Genomic DNA, 19,697 nt, shown 5'->3' with positions numbered 1-19,697 from the left:
GTTAAAAGTTCTAAACGATTGCAAGAAATGACTTCAAGAAATATTCTGAAATTCATTTTGAGACAATCTAAAGGGCGTGGTCGCAAACAATTTTCTGCTTGCTCCGCTCGCAGGGGGACCTCGTTTTTCGATTTTGTTTCAAGGCCTTCAAAACCTAGGTACCCATAATCACTCGAAAATTGAAGCGATGATTGACTAACGAGAACATCCTCTTTGATAAACAAAATCAATTGCGTCAAAATGCCACACCCCCAAATTGAAATATGTTAGGCCACGCCCTATTTTGTCGGCAAATTGGTGACTGGCACCCCCCTATGTGAAAGTGCTTAGCGACGGCCCTGCAGGTAAGACCCTAGGCTCAGGATCACAAAGTTAAGGCATTCTTATAAAAAAAATTATGTAATTCATTGAAATATTCCTTGTTTTTTGTACGTTGTTACTATTAAGATAAACAATAAAGCAATATGAGAATTAACGCATTGATCTGCACTTTTTCAATTATAAATACTTAATAAGAAACTTTCAAGTAGCAACTTGCCTTCAAAAACCAGAAACTTTTTGCCTACACTCATATTTAAAGATACGTGAAAACTATATTGCATTCTAACTGGCGTTGATCAGAAGCTCATTAACAAAACATTCTAACTCTAATTGTATATAAGGTGCTTTCCTGGAGTCTAATTGATGAATAAAACCCGATTTGATACAGCTATGAATACCAATCGAATTTTGCTCCCAGCCGCCCCTGAGCTGGGTTTAGAGCATTGGGAAATTTTGAATTTTGCTGCCACACTCTGTGAATTCCTTGCGACGCCTTTTTTGGCTCAATATTTTCCCAACGAGAAATTCCCAACAAGAATGTCGCAACAAAATCTTCCGAGTGTTTTCCTGCAGTTTTGTACCCGGTTAATCATTCTCTTCCTATATCACACAGACAGGAAACACTAGGGAGAAAAATCCAACTTTTGACGCAAATATTAGGAAAACCTATCCCCATAAGCTTACCACATAGTCATGACATTGCGCAAGCTCAAGTTTTCGAGCAAAAAGTCGTGATCTTTGGTAGGCAATCGCGTCACATCACAGCAGGAACTTCTTAAGCATCTACTTCCACATTAACATGGTTCCTGTTCCTCCTATGCTTATAAAACCTTGTTCGTCATCATTGCAAACACTTACTTAGAGGAAATATTCATCACATACAGATAAATTACTGCATCAAACGAAACCATGCGAGGTTTGATTTTGTGTTGCATTCTCATCATTCTCTTGCTCGATAACAGCGATTGTTGGCGCAGACGACGACGAAGACGAAGAGCACCACCAGGTTCGTAACTGTGGGTAACTGAGTTCGATTCTTGCTTCGATGCTTAATTTATTTTATGAAGGAATTTACAGCTCATAACTTGCCTCAAAATTTCAGATACACCTTTTTGGCTCGAGACCTGAGGCAGAAAATGCACAGGGTTGAATTGCTATTGCTTGCTTGGGTTTCAATGAAACTAAGATACTTTTTGACTTGGATCTATGTTTACTGTGAAACCAATGGAAAGATCGCTGTTATGTGCAAGTCGGCCCCTTGGACTGCACGTGACTTGAACCCCCTGTGATTAAAGTAATTTGCTGGATAGTCTAAAATTTTGATTAATGTTAAATAGTCTTAAGGCCTAAAGCTGTTTATCTTTATTACTTGGTCTACTTGAAAACTGCTTGGATATGACTGGGTCCTGTAAAGCAGTAATGTAGATTTACTAAGTTTTATTCCACATCGATAACATCCCCATGGCCGTATGCTTGTATTGCCTCCAGGCAGGGGTCAACGTACAAAGGGCTGCAGAGCAAGGAGGCAAAGCGCCAATAAGAAGAATAGAACAATCAAAAATAAAGAATATTGCTTATTTACGAAAATTGCTGTTTATCGAATTCAATTCATTTATTCAAGTTTTGACACTTTATGCGAAATAAATGCAAAAAATGTTGCATGATTTTTTAGGTTAAATGACACTGGTTTTTTGCCCTTTAGTTATCCATGGTGGTTGGAGCGCGTTGGTTTTGTCAGGAAAATGCAGCAAGACTTGCGGTGTAGGAATTCAATACAAGAGGAGAACCTGCACCAACCCAAGACCTCAGAATGGTGGAAGGCAGTGCGCTGGGCCAGCGTCTTTTTCTGTCCAGTGTAACATTCACAGCTGTCCTCGTATGTTACTTTAACTCGTACAAAAATTTGTTAAAGTTGCTAAAATTGCTTAGCGTCTTTATATGATTCAAACTTAAATAATAGATAGTGGCTTGCAGAAAAGCCTTTGAAAATTCAGAATTCACTGGGACACATTTCCATCAGTGGCAGCGTCAAAGGGGGTATGTGGGTAGTCTCCCTCCTCTCCCCCACGCTGTTGTGAACGCATTGTTCACATATTTTTTCTTGAAATTGATTAAAAGCGTTAGGTAGGGGTAAATCATGTTTTCGCCTAAGGAAAATTCACCTGGTTCAAATCACTGAAATGAGGTAAAAGGGTTTTGTCTCATTGGTTCATTAAAGTTCACCAAAACATTAAATTTGCCCCAGTGCTAAAATTCACTTCATAGTTAAAATTATCTACCCATTTCTATTAGTTTAAGAAACAAAGGTAAAGATAATATTAAAGATTGGCTCTTTGAATTTCTTGTCGAATTTGTTCGTGGGTTTTTCTACTGAAAAATAATTATGCTTTATTTGATTTTTAGAGCCACCACCTCTCTACACAGGAGGTATGTATTTGCGTCAAATTCAGGTCATATTTCAAACATACTCAGATAGGCTTTGTCTTGAAAACTGTTTTAAATCTCTGTAGATTCAATTCACATTTTACAAAAGTTCTACAAAGTACTAATTTTCAGATTTTAAAGAATCTTGATCAAACATAAAGATGGACTTAGACTGAGTAATAATGTAGATGAGTGACATGAGCGGGACAGTGCTCGAATTCACGATTGGCGACACTGTAACTCCTTGCATACGTACATATTTGCGTAAACCTGCCCCGTTTCAATTAAGTAAATCCTTAATGGGAAGGTATTTTTCTGATACCTAACTAAGGTCACAATACTAAGAGCAGCCATTTTAGATTTGCCTCTTAGCCATCTTTTTCAGCTAATTGTGATGTCGAAAGATAAGTTACCAAAACAGAATTTTGAATAAATTATCGGTTGTCGTGTAATAGAAACTTATTGTTTGCTTTAAAACAGAATACAGTTTAGCTCCAAAATAAATATTCTTAAGTGCTTGAGTTCTGTACTGACAACTCCACTAAGTAGGGTTTGAAAACTCTACCTACATTTGAAAAATACAATTTTTAGGTGGCATAAAATACCAGCGTGTTGGCTGTTATCTGGAAACCGTACGTGTGTTGAGAGAACTTGTGATAACTGAAAAAGACCCAGGAAGTAGTGCTTGGAACGGCAACTGGATTGATTGGAGCAACTGGAATAGCTATATGGTTGGCTTTTTAAACAGATGCGCTGCAAAAGTAAAGTCGAAAGGATATAAGGTTTTCGCTGCTTCGAGTTATGGTTAGTATCAAAGTTAATTTATCACATGCTTTACTACCATTTTGCTAGAATGCCAAATGAAATGGCGAAGATGTTCTAAGGAACCCGGTTACATTGCTTGCCAAATAACAATTTGCTTTCTGTAGTACCAGTATTTTTCTAAAAAGAAAAAAAAGGCCCGCGGCTGGAAGGCAGCTTCTTGAGTTTTCGGGCCATTTTGCTGCCTAAAATGTTTGTGTTTCTTCAATTTTTTCGATAATTACTTTTTTAAACATGCGTCAAGGTACATTTAATAGCTAGATTTTAAATCAAGTATTAACAGAACTCATTCAGAGAGGATCTACTGCAATTTGCTAATTCAAAAATAAGTATGTATGTTACAGAATCAGAACTAGAGCGTTTCGTGCGGCGGAACCAAGTTTAATAAAACAATTTATTTGACATACAGCAAGCTTTACCGTCTTTTCTTCGAAAGTCCTGTGTAGTGTTGCAGCAAACAGTGATGCAAAACTACAAATTGCAATAGTTTCTTAATTTCTTAAAATCATGTAGGGTTGTTTTTTAACTTCCCAAAAATTGAGCCTAGGCCTACCGTTACTCATAAGATGTTTCTTAAAAATGCGTGTATCCGCAGCACCCATTTACAATGTCTAGCTTGACGGCGCTCTTGCTGGTCATAAATCTCAATTAAATCCGAATGAAAATGCAAAAAAGAAACATACCTTTCGAAGTTCTTCACGAGGTGCTGATTGCGATCGCCATATGTGCAGCTTTCCCGCCCATTCTTAGAATCTTGCACCAAAAGGAGGCTTCATGTCCATGGCTGTCTTAATGTTTATGGTTTCATGGATATGGGACAGGTGCACAAAGCACCCAAATTGATATCGATAGGAGAATTTCACCATTACTCATTCTGTCGAAAGACAATGAAAGCACAAATCCTTCGAAGACTTTTTATTTACACCACTAACAAAGAAACCATATCACTCTCTTTGTAACTTCTAAGGCCTGGTTCAAACGTCGCACTTCTCATGTGCCGAACCTAACTCTGTTTGGAGCGACACTTGAGCACCTTTAGCGCGACTCCCGTTTCAAACGTCGAACTTAATCAAGTCGCGCCAAATGGGTTTTAGGATTGTTACATGAAGTATCTTGGTTAAGGCGCACAATCTCAAATATTTATTTGAAACGCATGCGCCCTCAAAGAAAGAAATTATTTCTGTGAAAGAAAATGAATTAAATATAATTATGCATTAGGTTCGGTACATGACAAGTTCGACGCTTGAAACCGTGCCGTGCTGGAGCCGTGCAGCTCGGCAAGCTCTGCCGATCCAAACTAGTCTGCCGCTCCTAATTAAATCTGCCGTACCAAATTGATTCAAACGTCGCGCCCCTCATGTACTTAATTCTCGAGTTAGGTTCGGCACATGAGAAGCGCGACGTTTGAACCAGGCCTAATTCATGTTCTGCTGACTTTTCCTAACACTTATTTTTTACTTCTACCCCATTCTGTAAAAAAACTTAAAACTCTATGCTTATGACCCTTTTTGGCTTTTACACGAATTTCCGTCAAATGAACCTTTAATTATAATGATTTAACATTTTATGCCAATATTGAATGCCAAGGTTTCATATTGATTTTCAAGGTGAATGCTGGTCAGAAAGAGGAGTCACTAATGCATTGGCCAAATATTCTGGCAACTCTAGAGTTGATTCGATGTGCGTGAAGGAGAATTATAATAACTGTATTGATGTTGACGCACGTTGTGTTGGAAAAGATGCTGGCTCTGCTGTTTTTAAAATCATTAACTAAAGAGTTTTTCAGTGGTAAGAATATGCTATAAACTAATTAATTTCTTTTAATTTTAAAAATATCTATATCAAGTCTTTATGATACGTCTAACTTATAGTTTGGGGCTGGATTTTGAAGTTCTTCACCAGCTGCTATGGCTAGGAAACTTGATAGGCGTCGCCACCCAAGGGGTATATTATTCACACCCTACCTAGTGTATTTCATCAAGTTTTGGAAGCATTATGTGGAGCATGTTTAGCAAACGTTGGGGGTGATTACCCTCGCCAAAACTCCCCTTGGTGCTGCCTCTGGGATAAGCCATTCAAAAGATCGTGTAAGACTAATGATCAACCACAAAATTAAATTATAATAACCAAGAAGAGTTGAGTCATCTCTTAGATGATTTTTATGCTAAATAAACTGCATATTTTACGCAGCGAAGCTTTGAACTGGGAATGTCAACTCAAGCATTTTCAGTATATTTCATGTTTATTTAAGTTTGGTAAGTGTATGATCGATTTTTACCTTTTTTAGATCAGTTAAAAACATCGAGAATCACAGGATACAAAAACAATTCTACTATGGTTGAAAGTTAATAGCTCGAATATCAAATGGCGAGATGGCGAAGACTTCGCAAAGTGGCTAGTTAAAAAGCCATGGATATTGTTATTTACTTCATCATTATGTTGCCACATGTAATCCAGTCCCAGGGCTCGGGGGGGGGGGGGCAATTAGAAAGTGTAAGTATGTATATTCGAGTGTCATATAATATATATAGCAGAATAACAAAGCGTCTTTTTTGAAAATCATTTCCCCAAAACTGTGGGACCTGCCTTGTACCTTCCTTGTAAGGAGCAGGAGTGTCAATTAGGTTGAGAGTCTATTTCTTCTTTTCATAAATACCTTTTTTCTGTTTGTTGTTCTGCTTAACTATGCTGACAAATATGACTTTCTTAAAATACATTACTACCTGCGGAGAATCGATCTAGTACGACTAAAAAGCTGTAGAACACTTCGTGGGTTTTATTGAGGACTGGAGGTTGATAATAACCAGGTAAAACCCATTTCACCCAATAAATTCATTTCGAAGAATGACCAACAGACATTTTAAGAAGGGATGTCATCTACAGTCCATTGAAAACAGAAACCTTTTTAGATAGGATTTAAGAGTCAAGAGAAATAAGGCCTAATCCACTCACACAGTTTGTGAACCAGACTATTTCTATTCTACACATTGATTTTTCTACATTCAGTCACTATGAATTGTTTCTGAAACTGCTAAATAACTAAATAACAGTTTTCCTTGACAGTTTAAGTAGCGCGATTGATAAAAACCACTCCATTTTTTTAGCATGGGGAAAATTTTTTAACAATACATTATTTTTTCTTCTGAGACTGGACATGTTCTTACACTGTTTTTAGTTTTTTGGAAAATCGAGCTTCTTTTTGATCATAGTTTAGCAACTAGACGAGCTATTCAGACGGAAGAGAGAGAGAGAGAGAGAGAGAGAGAGAGAGAGAGAGAGAGAGAGAGAAAAAGAGAGAAAGAGAGAGAGAGAGAGAGAGAGAGAGAGAGAGAGAGAGAGAGAGAGAGAGAGAGAGGGGTGGCCCCATATTTTTACATGGTGCGTTATGGGCAATATTTTTATGCATGAAAACGTGAATTCTCGATTTTTATGTGTGATTTCGTAAATTAAGATTTCTACGTGAAGCGTGAAACATGAGTTTTCCTTGCGTTATGTCGTGAAAAGGCTTTAACTAACCGTGAATTCATGAATGAAGTTTTGAATGATTATTTAAAAAATTGTCTCGATTTGGTGCGTAATAAACCAATAATAGCCAAACCAAAAATTACTATTCAACATTTGAAAGTTGTTTTGTAGTCCTTCAAACAGGGCTCTGGTGAGCAATAGCTGATATTACATTTATTGTTTGCGTGAGCGTGAAATTCCAATTTTGCAGTTCTTGAATGCGTGAAAAGTCAAAAATTTTGCGTTAATGCGGGAATCGCAATCCTATGGGGGGGGGGGAGCGAATAAATTCTTGTAATGCCAAACTCCAACTACTGCAGTGAATTCAGGTCAATGAATTTATATTCTGTTGTCTCTGCAAGTAAAGCCTTGTTAACCACTGAGTACTGAACGTAATGAAACCGTGTGAACAGAAGTCGACTCCGATAAGAAATCGTGTGAACAGCCATAGTTTGGTCAGTGACCTGTGAGATAAACTCGGCATAAAAGAGAACAGTGTCCAGGCAATGATCCAGGCAAACAGAGAGAAAAAAGCATTACCGACTTTTAAATATCTTAAAATTCTTGTTCAGGCTTGAGCCCCTTTTTGATTTGGAATCAGATAGGTATGTGTGCAAATCATTTGAAGCGCCCTCGAACGGCACAATTGGGTATCGAAAGCCCACAAATTGAAAACCAGATATGAAATCAGTCACAACGATAACACTGCTGCGATAAAATCTAAGGCTAGAAGTCATTTTGCGAGTGAAATAATGAACAAGCTTAAAATGCTCGTTGTACTAAACAAGAAATTATGTACATATGCTCAAGTTAAAACAGTTTTCGAATTCGAATCCTAAATCCTGCCCCCTCCGAATATTTTGGAAGACAATGGACTTTTGTTCCAAACAATGGGGAAGTTTGACGTCTTCTTATTAAAACGACTTTACCAGACAGTTACAGTTAGCCTGTACTGGATTGCCCCTCAATATTTGAGCAAGTGTCCGCCCCTGCAATACAGTGCTGCATTGAATAGAATCCCTGCTTTAAACACCATTTTTTTAGAATTAACATTAAAAGTTTAGAAATTTAACATATTATGGATATGTAAGGGAGTAATTGCGAGTTATGGATATGTAAGGGAGTAAAACTGAATACCCATATTTGTTTCTGTAACGATGGTACTCTCCTTCCCCTTTTAAGTCTCCAGTGCACGCAGAATTTCAATATAACTTTTAAAAGAATTAATACCAATTTAGACCTGCTGCACGAGAAAGCCTGTAAGTGTTTTTCTATCGATTTTGATCATGGGTTTATTGAGATTGGTAGCCAAGTGAAACCAGAGAACCATGCGCAACATTCCATTTGCACTTATGACCACTGTGAGGTGATCCATTGTGAAGTTTTGCTCTTTAATGTACAAAGCACAATGGCAGATAAGCCAGAAAAAAACAGCGAGAAAGGCTTTTTGGCCAGAACTGCAACTTACACAACAAAGAGAGCACGAAGAGCCCAAGAAAAGGTACTTATGTTTCAATAATCTGTATGTAAAGCTTGTAAGTTAAGGAATGTTTGATAAGATTATTTGACTTGAGTTAGGCCCATAAAACCGCGGCTCCAATAAATATAAGGGAAAGTGTTAACCTAATCTATATTTGTCAGAACGCAGTGAATTTTCTATTTGACTTTCCCCAGTTTAATACACTTTAAGGCTTTCTAAAACGATTTTAGAACGGATTGTTGTAATGTTTATATAGAGTATCAAAACAGTAAAAACAACATCAATAAAAGGGATAGTCTAAAATTTTCTGACTTTCTGTCTGAAAGTTAAGTCAAGTTTATGCAGCTGCACTAATGTCATCACATAAGTGCTGATTAAGTTAGAGAAATCAGCAGACTTGCCACGCCATGCCAAAGTCATGAAGCTTCTTATTACAAATTTTTTACAGTTCAGGCCTTAACCTTTATTATTATACCCCTATAAAGAATCCATTGATATAAAATTAGTCCTGTTTCAATGTTTTTCTATCCATTTTGGTTTATATTTATACCCTCCCTTTTTACAGTCCCAATAACATCTTACAATTTTTCTTTTGGATGCATTCCAACACCAGGTTAATGTTGATAGTGTTGCCTAAGTTGGTTTCTTGAATATCTTAAGTTTAATAGAGGTATTGTATGATTAACTTTTGTTAGATATTCTTATCTCTGTCCATAAATTATTGATTGTGTTTCAGTTTATGCAGAAGGTTGGAAAATTGGATGAAACTAAAGATGAAGTTTTTGATGAATTTGTTAGCAACTTCAATAAACAGCAGGTGTGATTAAGTTTTATTTGGCACACCCAGACATTTCTAACAAAGAAAATTGTAGATTTGGGAATTTCAAATTTAAGGCTTTCAAATGAAACAATACTTGAGTTAGTTAGAAAAGAATCAGTAGGCTACATTCATAAGAAATATTAAAATCAAGAGTTCCCAAAATTACCTAGAACTCTCACTGTCAATTGTCCAAGGTATGGCAAAATTTATGATTTAAATTCCCCTAAGAAGGGTAGTTACACCTCAATTTCCTAATTTTTTATGTTTCTAGACAATTGTGTGGACATAAGTAAAGATTAGGCAGTATCAGAGAACACAAAAGTGGGGGGAGGGAGGTTAAAGGGGTTATGCCTCCCAAACTGTTTCTAGAATGTACATAAAACCATACAAAAAGTCATTTTGCTGTTGATTTTTAGCATGTTTCACTCCCCCAAAACGTTTTATGCTCTGCGGTCCTAGAGAAATTTTAATTGGAAAAAATTCAGTTTTTTACAAAAATGCTTTATACTAAGTCTTGAAATGATAAAGCTGTATGTTATTTCAATTATTTGCCACATTTGCTGGTCACTATCCCTAGGTATTTGCTTTCTTAAAATATTCATCCTTGCTTGAGTTAGAACTGATTAATTAGTTTCCTGTTTATTCAACTTGTGTAATTTCCTTCGGATTAAGACATGACTAATTGATTATGATTGATAGCTCTACATGGCCTTCGTCAGGGGCTTGGTCACTCCATGAAAATTATTAACATTATTGAATTCACCCATTAATTTGTCATATAAATCAGTGTGATTTATGAACTCTGCACTGTAAGTAACAATGTAAAGAAAGGCTTAATACTTTCTATTGTAATAAAAAAATTAAAGTGGAAAAAATCGCGAAATTCTCTTGTTATGTACTAAATCTTTTTAATATAAACATATCCTCATTTGTTTCAACCTCTAGTAGCAAGATCATGTTTTTTGAATTTTTGTGTCATCATATACTTTAGGTTCTTGCTGATGCAATTTTCTCTTCTCACTTATACAGACTGCAGTTTCAAGACTTCAAAAGGAATTGAAACAATATCTGCATTGCCTTGCATGTAAGATAATTAGCTTTGCACCATTTTAGAGCATAGTAATAGCAAAATTTTAAATTTGATCAAGGAAACCTCTTAATTTTTTTCAGCTTTATTTTAGAATTTTTTCAACTTATTTACTGTGAACTAACACTTGTGAAGATATAAAAATTTAAAGATCAATATGTGCAGTAAGAAGTTTGTTGGCCAGTTTTTTTAATTTCTATCTTTATCCATCCGTTTTAGCAATGCAAGTTGCAAGCAATGCTTTTTCTGAGGCAGTTAAAGAAATTTATGAACCGTCCTGGACTGACAGAGAGAAGCTTGTCAATTTATTTGATGTTTGTATTTTGTAATATTTTATGACTTTTTCTCAACCATAAGTGATTAACTGTTATGCATGTTACCTGTAACATTTCAAGTCAGGAAATTAGGTAGTAGTACTTGCCCTTTATTTTAACATAATGCTATTTTTGATAAGCTGTATATCAGGATGCATTTTCGTGAAAGAAAGACAGTTAATAATGATTCTGCTATTACATACACCAGTAAATTATTTGTGGATTTGTTTATAAAAAAATTCATTCCATTACATCATTCAAAACTAGACGCCATGGCTAACATTGGTTCTGCAAAACCATAAGACCCTCAAAGTAACAACGTAATGTAAAAACATCTATTAATAGTCAAATGTTGGCAGATCTTGGAAACCAGGAGTGCTTTTACCATGAGTAGTCAATTTTAAAATTTATTTTAAATAGTCCCTTAAAAGCCTATGTCAGTAAGTTTATTTTAGGTCATACTATGTTGTGGTTTGGTTTGTCTCCAGTTGAGACCTCAGAAATCTCATGACAGGAATTGATAATTTCTTTGAATATGTGTAGATTATTCCAATATATGAATATTATATTTACTTCTCACATGTATTTCACTTGAAGGAGCTTGATAGCAATTTCCATACTCTGAATCAAAGGCTAAAGGATGAAGTTCTTGAGCCATTAGAAGCTTATCATAGGCCATTTGCTGATGTGAAGGTTTGTTTTTTGTGTGAAGGAGTTCTGTGGCAACTATAAATTACGCAATCAATATCAGCAATACATTTGTTTATAGAGATAGTGTTTTTTGTACTGTATTGATGTTTTTTGTGTTGAACCCATTCAGTTGGTTGGTTCAGTTGGTTTCAATTTGGCATAACTGATAAGAAATCACTTAAGTCTGGTTGCCTGGTTGCTCAAAAAGGAGACAATGTTCTCTATGCTGGCAGGCTCCAGTTTCATTTATGTTTGTTTCTTATATGCAGGGACTTGCTATGGTTAGATAGCAAAATAGAAAGTAGAATCATGTTTTAGATAAAAGCTTTGGATGTAAATGAAATCTTGAAATTTCTTTATAGACAAAAATTTCCAAAAGAGGTAGGAAGAGGGTTGACTATGATCATTGTCGTCATGTTGTAGATGTGAGTAACCAACTATTTCTCAAAATGAGTTAATAGCATATTCTTCCTGCATTTTGGCATAATATTCGTTTACATAAGCATTGCAATTATTTATCCAGATTTCTTTGTATTGCTTACTTTAATGCAGTATTTAGAGGCATCTTTCCAACTTTCAGAGCATTGCAATTTAAAAGCATAAAAATGGGGTTTTAAAACTCACTAATTAGTCTTTTCTGCTAATGCTAAATGGGATATTTCAAGGGGTTTAGTGATCAGTATAAATAAGCTTGAAAGAAATCAGAGAATCTGCCATCTTAAAAAAATATGGCAATAATTAGTTTAATGAAGATGAAGGAATGACCACAGTGGCAGGCTGCTCGTTGGACTTCCATTAATGCTTGTGGTAATAAGTTGATGTAAAATGTAGAAAATAAGAAACACGACAAGGCATCAAGAACAAACAGCAAGTGCGTTTACTTTTGCTCTGATGATGCCAATTGTGCCGGGGCAAAGAAGTATTAGCTACCTTTAATTTGCTTGTGTTCATTGTTGCTTGTTCTCTAAGCGTTGTGGTGTTCCATTTTTTCTACATTTTTTACAGGTCTTTAAGATATTACCCTTTTTCAAACTAATATCTGCTTTGCTAGTCACCAGCTCATTGTTTTTTAACAAAACAATATCAAAGTTGCAATAAACTGTAAAAAATCAGTTGTAATTGTTTTTTGTGATTTTCAGACACTTAGAGCAAAAGGAACTGCAAAGACAGCAGATGCAAAAAAGCTTTCTCAGGTAACTGTGATTCCACTTTGCTATGAATCTAATATTTTCAGCAATATAGAAATGTTGTTTCAAAGCTGTCACCATTTCTAACTTTTTGTTAGGTTTTAGCCATAATTCTGAAAACAAGGTATTAACTCTGAATTTAATGTAGTATATGATGAGTCAGTGAGATAGTAAACCCTTCCTAAAATTGAAATGGCCAAAGATGAAGAGCAGAGCTTACAAAGAGCAGAGTACCGCTTCCCAAAGATGGATATCTGTTGCTTATCAGAGTATGGTAGTACTTCTACAACAACTGGCATGTATTTTTCCATTTAAGGTCCTTAAGTCTTAAAGAAGCGTTTTTTTGGCGATTTTGTGATCAAAAGAAAGCATCACTGTCACAAATTTTTTTGCTCTGTTTTAAACAAAAAAAGGCTCTTATATAACCACACACTTTTCTATAGGCAGAGGATGATTACCAAAAAGCGAAATCAATTTTTGTAGAACTGACATCTGAACTTTATGATGAGCTTCCAGCACTTTATGACAGGTAAACTATGTTTCTTTGACAAGAATTCGATTTTATATTTTCACACATCTAATATTTAATTTGTTTGTATCCAAACATTTGAAGTTGTAAGAGGATGTGCTGTTATTTGCAGATATAACATTAGTTAATAACAGTTTATAAAAGTAATCATATAGGGATGCAAAATTAAATTTTAAATTATTGTTTAATCTAAAGCCTGCATGTAGCAACTAAGGAATAATTTCCTATAGACTTACTCTATGAGCCTCTGTTTCGCTATTGCCTCGCTAAATTATACATAAAAGCTTTATAAAAGCTCTTCATCAGGTTACACTCGAAACGTCATATCAATTATTCATTTCTTGTACAAAGCCGTTATTTTATTGTATCAAATTTTGTTCATTTTCGACGTACAACACGCACAACTTCATTGCTATTTGTTTGCATGTTTGTTGTTGTTGTTGTTTTATGTTTTTGTTATTGTTGAATATGTTTTGTATCAGATTGGAATTATATTTTGTTTGTTTGATTTAACAGTCGTATTGGTTACTATGTGTCATGCTTCCAAAGCGTATTCACCTTAGAAGGAGTTTTTCATCGAGATTGTGTTAGGGTAAGTTTTAATACTATAAATCTCTTTTTATTTAATATGATTTATCTGTGATATGATATTTAATATGATAATATTAATATGCATATCGGTGATTACCAATCGTAAGACGGAGATTAAAATGTTGCTTATAAACGCTAGGAAATTTAGCATGCTTCAGTAAAAAGCTAGATTTTAATCTTTGGAAAGTCTTTACATCAAAATCATGGTCACAACTTTTGTAGTTCTAGAAACAAAGATAAGTCCCAGATAGTTCGATTGCATTTAATGTACTGCTTTGTTACGTGGTTTCTAAATAACTTTGTTTTAATTATTTTCATTATATATTATTTCCTTGTTTATATTTAAAGATTCAAAATCAATTAAATGATATGATGGATCAGCTAATTAAAGATGTCTCTGCTGGAACATACAGTACAAAAAAATCATTCACAAGGTATGCCGGCATTATGTTGTTGTATACTTTTATTCAATATCCATAATCGTCAATCATTGACACCATGAAATTGAAAACGTTGAATTTCCAGTTTTCACCACTTATCTAGAGTGTTTGTTTATTCAAATTCCTTAACTTGTCCGGGTTGAGGAAACTTGTCGTTTAGTTGCAAATCTCCTTGTGCGAATTCCAGTGCGGGTTGAGAAAGCGAGTTGAATTCACCCCGATTTAAGATTCTCTCATAGACATTATTACATCTGGTGGAAACTCAGCCTAGGGTGGAGCTCAACTCGCGTTGACTGTTGAAATGGGCTTCAAAAGCTCTGACTAGTTTCAATGAGCAGTCACAAGCATTAGTTTAGTCTATGACCCTTGATTTATATTGTAACGTAACGCAACTTTGTTATTCAGGGACGATGAGCAAGAAATCTCTACCATTACCCCGATTGATCCAAAACCAGAAGGGAGTTTAGCTACGTTTTATGATGTTGCTGTTCCAGGAGAAGATGAGGACAGCGAGAGTGCAGGTTGGGCAAGGCCGTATTTTATTAATGACAAATGTTGCTGGTTTCTAGCTCATTTACGTCGCATTAAATTTTGGTTTTTTTTATTTTTTGCCTAACATAAGAACGTGCAGATTCTGATCAATTTTAGAGTATCATTTTAAAGGCTGCAATTTTAAAGAAATCCTTTTCCTTGTAGGAGAAACAGATACAATTAACGGATTGGAAAAGAGCCAAGGAACCCAAGATCAAGAAATTCCTCCGCCTCCAGCTCGACCGGCCCCTGTTAGGCCTGCGCCATCCAAACCAGCAGTAAGCCCTCCACTTGTCGCCAAAACCAAAGCACAGCCTGAAAACGCAAAGGATGACGAACCATCTGAGGTAAGAAACGATTTCCAAGGCTGTTTGATTCTTAATTTCTCTTCTTGAATTTGCTGGAACTATGGAATTTGTTTTGGAGCCCATCTACCCATTAAATGTCGCCATAGATCACTGATTCGATGTTTTTTCTTTGGGGAAATTGGCAGGTTTGGCTGGAAAAAGACAATGATATATATTTTAAGCCACTTTATGAAACCTTCTTTTGTTTGAAGACGTCATCGTGCCATCACTTCTAAGGGTGTTGTGATGTGTTTTTGGTAATTATTTTAGATTTGTTTTTTATTTTAAGAATTCCCATCTTTTCATTATTCGCTGACCCAGGTTTAATACGTAATAGAATGATTCATTTGTGTTTTTTGGTAAATGATTTTATTTGACAAGTTAAGATGTGCAGCATGAAAGTGAAGACTGTCAATATTTTCCAGGAATCGAAGAAAGAGCCCGTTCCAGCTCCAAGCAGTGTCACCCAGAGTAATTCAGAAGCTCAGTCCAAAGAAAAAACATTGGAAAAAGAATGTGTTGTGTATAGAAACCCAAATTCTTCAAGTAGCCCTACACATTGTAATCTTATTGTTCCGCAGAGCCGGTACAAGGTAGGTAGAGTAAATACTTATTGGTCCAACTTATCGTAGTTAAACTTTATTTAAACTTTATGTATTTATGTATTTATGTAATATTCAGAGCGCATTGTATTGATCATTAATGTAAACTATAAACCGTGTGGCTTGAGAATATTTGACCAAAGAGAAATCACTACATAATTATCAGGAACATTCTCATCATCACTCATGCTTAACTCAAAAACCGACAAACACCGAAAAACTGATCAACAAACAAAACTACAAAATCACACCTCATCGCACGTGCTATATAGAAAGCCTGGGGAGAGCGCAGAATAGACCTTGGCAGAGGCTGTATTTGCGAAGTTACTTTACAACAATCATCGTTACCGCCATAACTCGACCGGGATCTTCTCTTACCCACCGAATTTCCTTGTCTTGACAAGCTTCCAAATTTGTGAAAGTTTTGTCAATACCCTTTCCAACAAATATTTTCAATTTATTGTTTTTTCTATAACCTTGCATGTTGCTTTACTTTTCTACTTTCCCATTTTCTGCTCAGCTGTGCGTTTTCGTTACTGATAATTTCGTTATTTAATTTTCGTTATTATAAGTAGTGGAAATGCGAAGAAGGTCACGTTATGTGACGAGCAGATGTTGACAAAAGGTGATATAATTTCCGAATTCGATACTTCTGTGAGAAAAATTTCAGTTGAGTAATGAATTTATTTTTCGAAGGTCATAGCCACTCACTCTTACACGCCTGAAGACGAGGATGAATTGGCTTTCGAAAAAGGCGAGCTAGTACACGTGGTAGATTATGACGACCCTGAAGAACAGGTGGGTCTTAGAATAATCAACATAATAGCCGTAATCAACAAAGTTGCTTCATAGAGTTGAATTTTGATGTGATTCGCCTTTAGAACTATTTTGAGTCAAGGGACGGAAATTCTGCGAAAAATCTGTGAAAAATCTGCGAAACAGATATGACCACCTTCCTTGTGAACTTGTTTGTCTTGGTAGCTATGTCAACATTATGCTTGTCAAACCTTCGGTATCTTTGTTAATTTAATGTTTACTATTTTGATATGATAAAACTTTTGAAATATTTAGCCGATGGGTTTGAAAAGTAGAATATTATTAGAAGTATTGCATTCCGAGTATTATATGATGATTATTTTGAACGAATTATTTTGCTTCTAGGACGAAGGCTGGCTCATGGGCATACTCGATTCATCCGGCCTCAAGGGCGTATTCCCAGAAAACTTCACAAAGCGCATTGATACGTGACCAACCATCATAAATATAGCCTAACTAATGTACCTGGTCTTCCATGAACCAAGCTGTTGTCAAACTACATGTAGGAATGTTAGCTATTTAGAGGCATCGTAATACAGAAGTACCTTATTTGATTTCTAGTCAAACTACCACAAGCATGTAAAATCAGTAATGTCATTTGCTGCCACATTCACTGAATAAACATCACTGAAGTCAAATACTCAATTTTAAAGGTTTTTTTATATTTGGTACTTTATCCAAAAATTCCTTTTTTAGCTAATGAAGTACAACATAAACTTAGAATTATAGCCCAATCTTGATGTAGCATTGTTCGGGAGATGAATCCTGCCCGTCTTCCAGACCATGCACCTGCATATGCACCGACCAGACCGGTCTTCCTTTTCGGGCTCATTGCGCATGCGTATTGTCACTTGAAACCCTGGCGAAAAGATCAAGAATTGTGTGTTTACAGACAAAACAGCTGTGCGAATACTAATGCGCATGTGCCATGACACTGCGACACTGATTGGTTAAGACGGTATTGTTTCGAAACAAAGGACTAAAGGTTTCGTCCCCTGATTCCTTTCAGTTCCGAAGTCATTCCTTTTTATTTTTGTTTACTTGTGGAAAATTTGAATCATCTAGTTAGTCGACAACTCTGTGTACAAGAAATATTTTCCAACTAGGGACACATCCTAGTATTTGTATCGTTAAGTACAGAACATACCCAGCATTTAGCCTTGGTTCCCCTCAATTTTTATTTGTTCAAATCTCCACTTAGAATTTATATAGCTATTTTCTTATCTATAGTATTGTGACCAAAGAGATAGGATCCTATCGCTATGGGTGTGACCTACTTAGGAAGTTATGCTGCTGTGCCGCTCACACTTTACCAATGAGTATTATACAAAACAGCAAACATCGTATTATACAATATGAGTAGCTTTTTCAAGTTGTATTCAGTATTTTAGCGCTGGGACCACGTAGTTTATTACGGAACATGGGGGGGGGGGGGGGAGTGTGGGGGTACTGAATGGCGTTTCTCGGCCCTGTTTCAGCTTGATAAACATTTGGCAATACTTTCTATAAAACTGTTATTTAGTGCACACTTATTCTCAATCATCTTATAGCGAAAACAACAATCTAAAATCGTGAATAAATTCAACAAAAGTACTTTATAAAAACTACATCACCTATTAAAACTTAAAGAAACTCTGGTCTTGGAGCTGTTCCTTTGTGGACATATCATTGCAGTAAAGAATTCGTTGGCAAAACTTATGCTTGCAGCATTATCAAAGAAGATTAGAACACTACTTATTTTTATGCGAAGGTTGTAAACTGATAAATGGAATAATTTAAAAAAAAATGTTTTCGGCTACAATTGTAACAGTTTTATTAAAATTTCAAATTTAGTTATTATACTGCAGGCGACTTCATTGTAATCAAAATTATGTAACATTTTTTCAAAGTATGTTTAGTTTTATAGTTGTAAAATTATTTACTTTATGTAAGAAACGTATCAAAATGAATAGCACAATTTATCTCTAAATGAAATGCGACTTTGTTTTCTGGCATTCTCAGTGATTCTAGGATCTTGTATTTCTTTGCTGGGCTTTGCTGGAACTTGCTTCAAACGTTTTGCTTCCAAATAAATCTTTTTTTCAAGATATTGGGATGCAGTGCTTATGGAATTATTTCCTTGCAACTCCACTTATAGTGAAAACCTTTTATTTCCAAGTTTGGGGTTTATATAATATTTAGTACAAGAATTTGTGACGAGGTTCATAACATTAAGCTATCTTCTTTTCTTGGCTTTTTACGACTATTTGAAAACTTCGTGCCATCAGTTAGAGAAAATTCATGCCATCAATCAGAGCAAGTGAGCCCCATAAAGGATTTGAAGCTCGGTATGCGCTGGTCAGCAATTGTCGATAGAATGAAGCAGCAAGTTCCTGCCAGTACACTCTCCGTCGCAGAGGCTGTGGCAGCAACCAAGTCAGAATGCCCAAATGAAATATGATTTGGCAACTGCGCCTTTGCGCACAAATTCAGAGTGTGCAAAAACTTAAACTGACAACAGTTTCAAAATCACTGGACAGGTAAGGTCATCTTTTTATTTAGGTCTTTTTTTTGTGTATATCAAAACAAAGGAACCCGACTTGTAAAGACAGGAAAAGTTCGTTTTCTCCCTTGGATTCTTTAAGTAGTTGAGAGGTTAGCGTTCGCTGATTGGTGAAAAACAAACAAACCAATCAAACGCGATGCAGCTGTTTAGCGTTCTTGGTCCGTATCTAGCTGGGCCCACGACGGGCGCTACCCTAAACAAAACAACTCCGATGGTGTGTAATTACAAGCAGAGGAGGCCATGTGGTATTATTCCAATAAGATGTTTTCTTCAACTAAGAGTGAAATCAATCTGTGATGCATCCTTTTTGCTAGTAGTCCTTGATCGCGTCTACAATCGTGCTGAGTTTGAGAGAGAATTCGCTTCACTCTATTTGCAAGAAATTCGCAAATTTCTAGAAATGAAATTGTGACAACATCTTCTAGATTATAACAAATATTATTCCAATAAAACAAACAATAACTATGTTATCACATTTCTTGCAATCATGAAAGATTTTTAGCTTCTCCATCTTTAAACCAAATTTATGAGAACTGGAGAGCAAAAAGGGGACTTTCATTTGCGGTAAAAATTCTTGTTATAATAAATCATATCTTCCTTAAACGGAAGAAAAATTTTAAAAAGTTCATTGGCACTTATGAATTTTT

General features: G+C 35.7%; 2 protein-coding genes across 2 annotated transcripts; both read left to right on the top strand.

Annotated features, from left to right (window-relative positions):
- Nucleotides 1–1,107: 1,107 nt before the first annotated feature.
- Nucleotides 1,108–6,108, top strand: LOC135682168 (uncharacterized). The gene is made up of 6 exons (XM_065196930.2): nucleotides 1,108–1,327; nucleotides 2,024–2,197; nucleotides 2,725–2,748; nucleotides 3,337–3,549; nucleotides 5,175–5,355; nucleotides 5,855–6,108. The coding sequence occupies exons 1-5, from the start codon at nucleotides 1,231–1,233 to the stop codon at nucleotides 5,339–5,341; spliced, it is 675 nt and encodes a 224-aa protein (XP_065053002.2). The 5' UTR covers nucleotides 1,108–1,230; the 3' UTR covers nucleotides 5,342–5,355; nucleotides 5,855–6,108.
- A 2,222-nt stretch (nucleotides 6,109–8,330) lies between these two features.
- LOC135682166 (myc box-dependent-interacting protein 1) lies at nucleotides 8,331–19,280 on the top strand. The gene is made up of 15 exons (XM_065196928.2): nucleotides 8,331–8,572; nucleotides 9,288–9,368; nucleotides 10,401–10,455; nucleotides 10,678–10,772; nucleotides 11,370–11,465; nucleotides 11,825–11,887; nucleotides 12,602–12,655; nucleotides 13,093–13,178; nucleotides 13,695–13,770; nucleotides 14,118–14,203; nucleotides 14,615–14,730; nucleotides 14,906–15,087; nucleotides 15,513–15,680; nucleotides 16,386–16,487; nucleotides 16,851–19,280. Exons 1-15 carry the CDS (start codon nucleotides 8,480–8,482, stop codon nucleotides 16,935–16,937), a joined length of 1,440 nt encoding a protein of 479 aa, XP_065053000.2. The 5' UTR covers nucleotides 8,331–8,479; the 3' UTR covers nucleotides 16,938–19,280.
- Nucleotides 19,281–19,697: the final 417 nt, after the last annotated feature.

This window comes from Rhopilema esculentum, chromosome 16, assembly GCF_057945365.1.
Source record: "Rhopilema esculentum isolate cy_ngs chromosome 16, ASM5794536v1, whole genome shotgun sequence".
Lineage (NCBI taxonomy): Eukaryota > Metazoa > Cnidaria > Scyphozoa > Rhizostomeae > Rhizostomatidae > Rhopilema > Rhopilema esculentum.
This window is presented reverse-complemented; position numbering and strand designations above follow the sequence as displayed.

Excerpts from the sequence above, each read along its gene's own strand:
- LOC135682168 (XM_065196930.2), top strand. The coding sequence starts at position 1,231 with ATGCGAGGTTTGATTTTGTGTTGCATTCTCATCATTCTCTTGCTCGAT. Across the intron at positions 2,749-3,336 it reads ACCACCTCTCTACACAGGAG|GTGGCATAAAATACCAGCGT; the intron begins GTATGTATTTGC and ends TACAATTTTTAG. Across the intron at positions 3,550-5,174 it reads TTTCGCTGCTTCGAGTTATG|GTGAATGCTGGTCAGAAAGA; the intron begins GTTAGTATCAAA and ends TTGATTTTCAAG.
- LOC135682166 (XM_065196928.2), top strand. The coding sequence starts at position 8,480 with ATGGCAGATAAGCCAGAAAAAAACAGCGAGAAAGGCTTTTTGGCCAGA. Across the intron at positions 14,731-14,905 it reads TGAGGACAGCGAGAGTGCAG|GAGAAACAGATACAATTAAC; the intron begins GTTGGGCAAGGC and ends TTTTCCTTGTAG. Across the intron at positions 15,681-16,385 it reads TTCCGCAGAGCCGGTACAAG|GTCATAGCCACTCACTCTTA; the intron begins GTAGGTAGAGTA and ends TATTTTTCGAAG.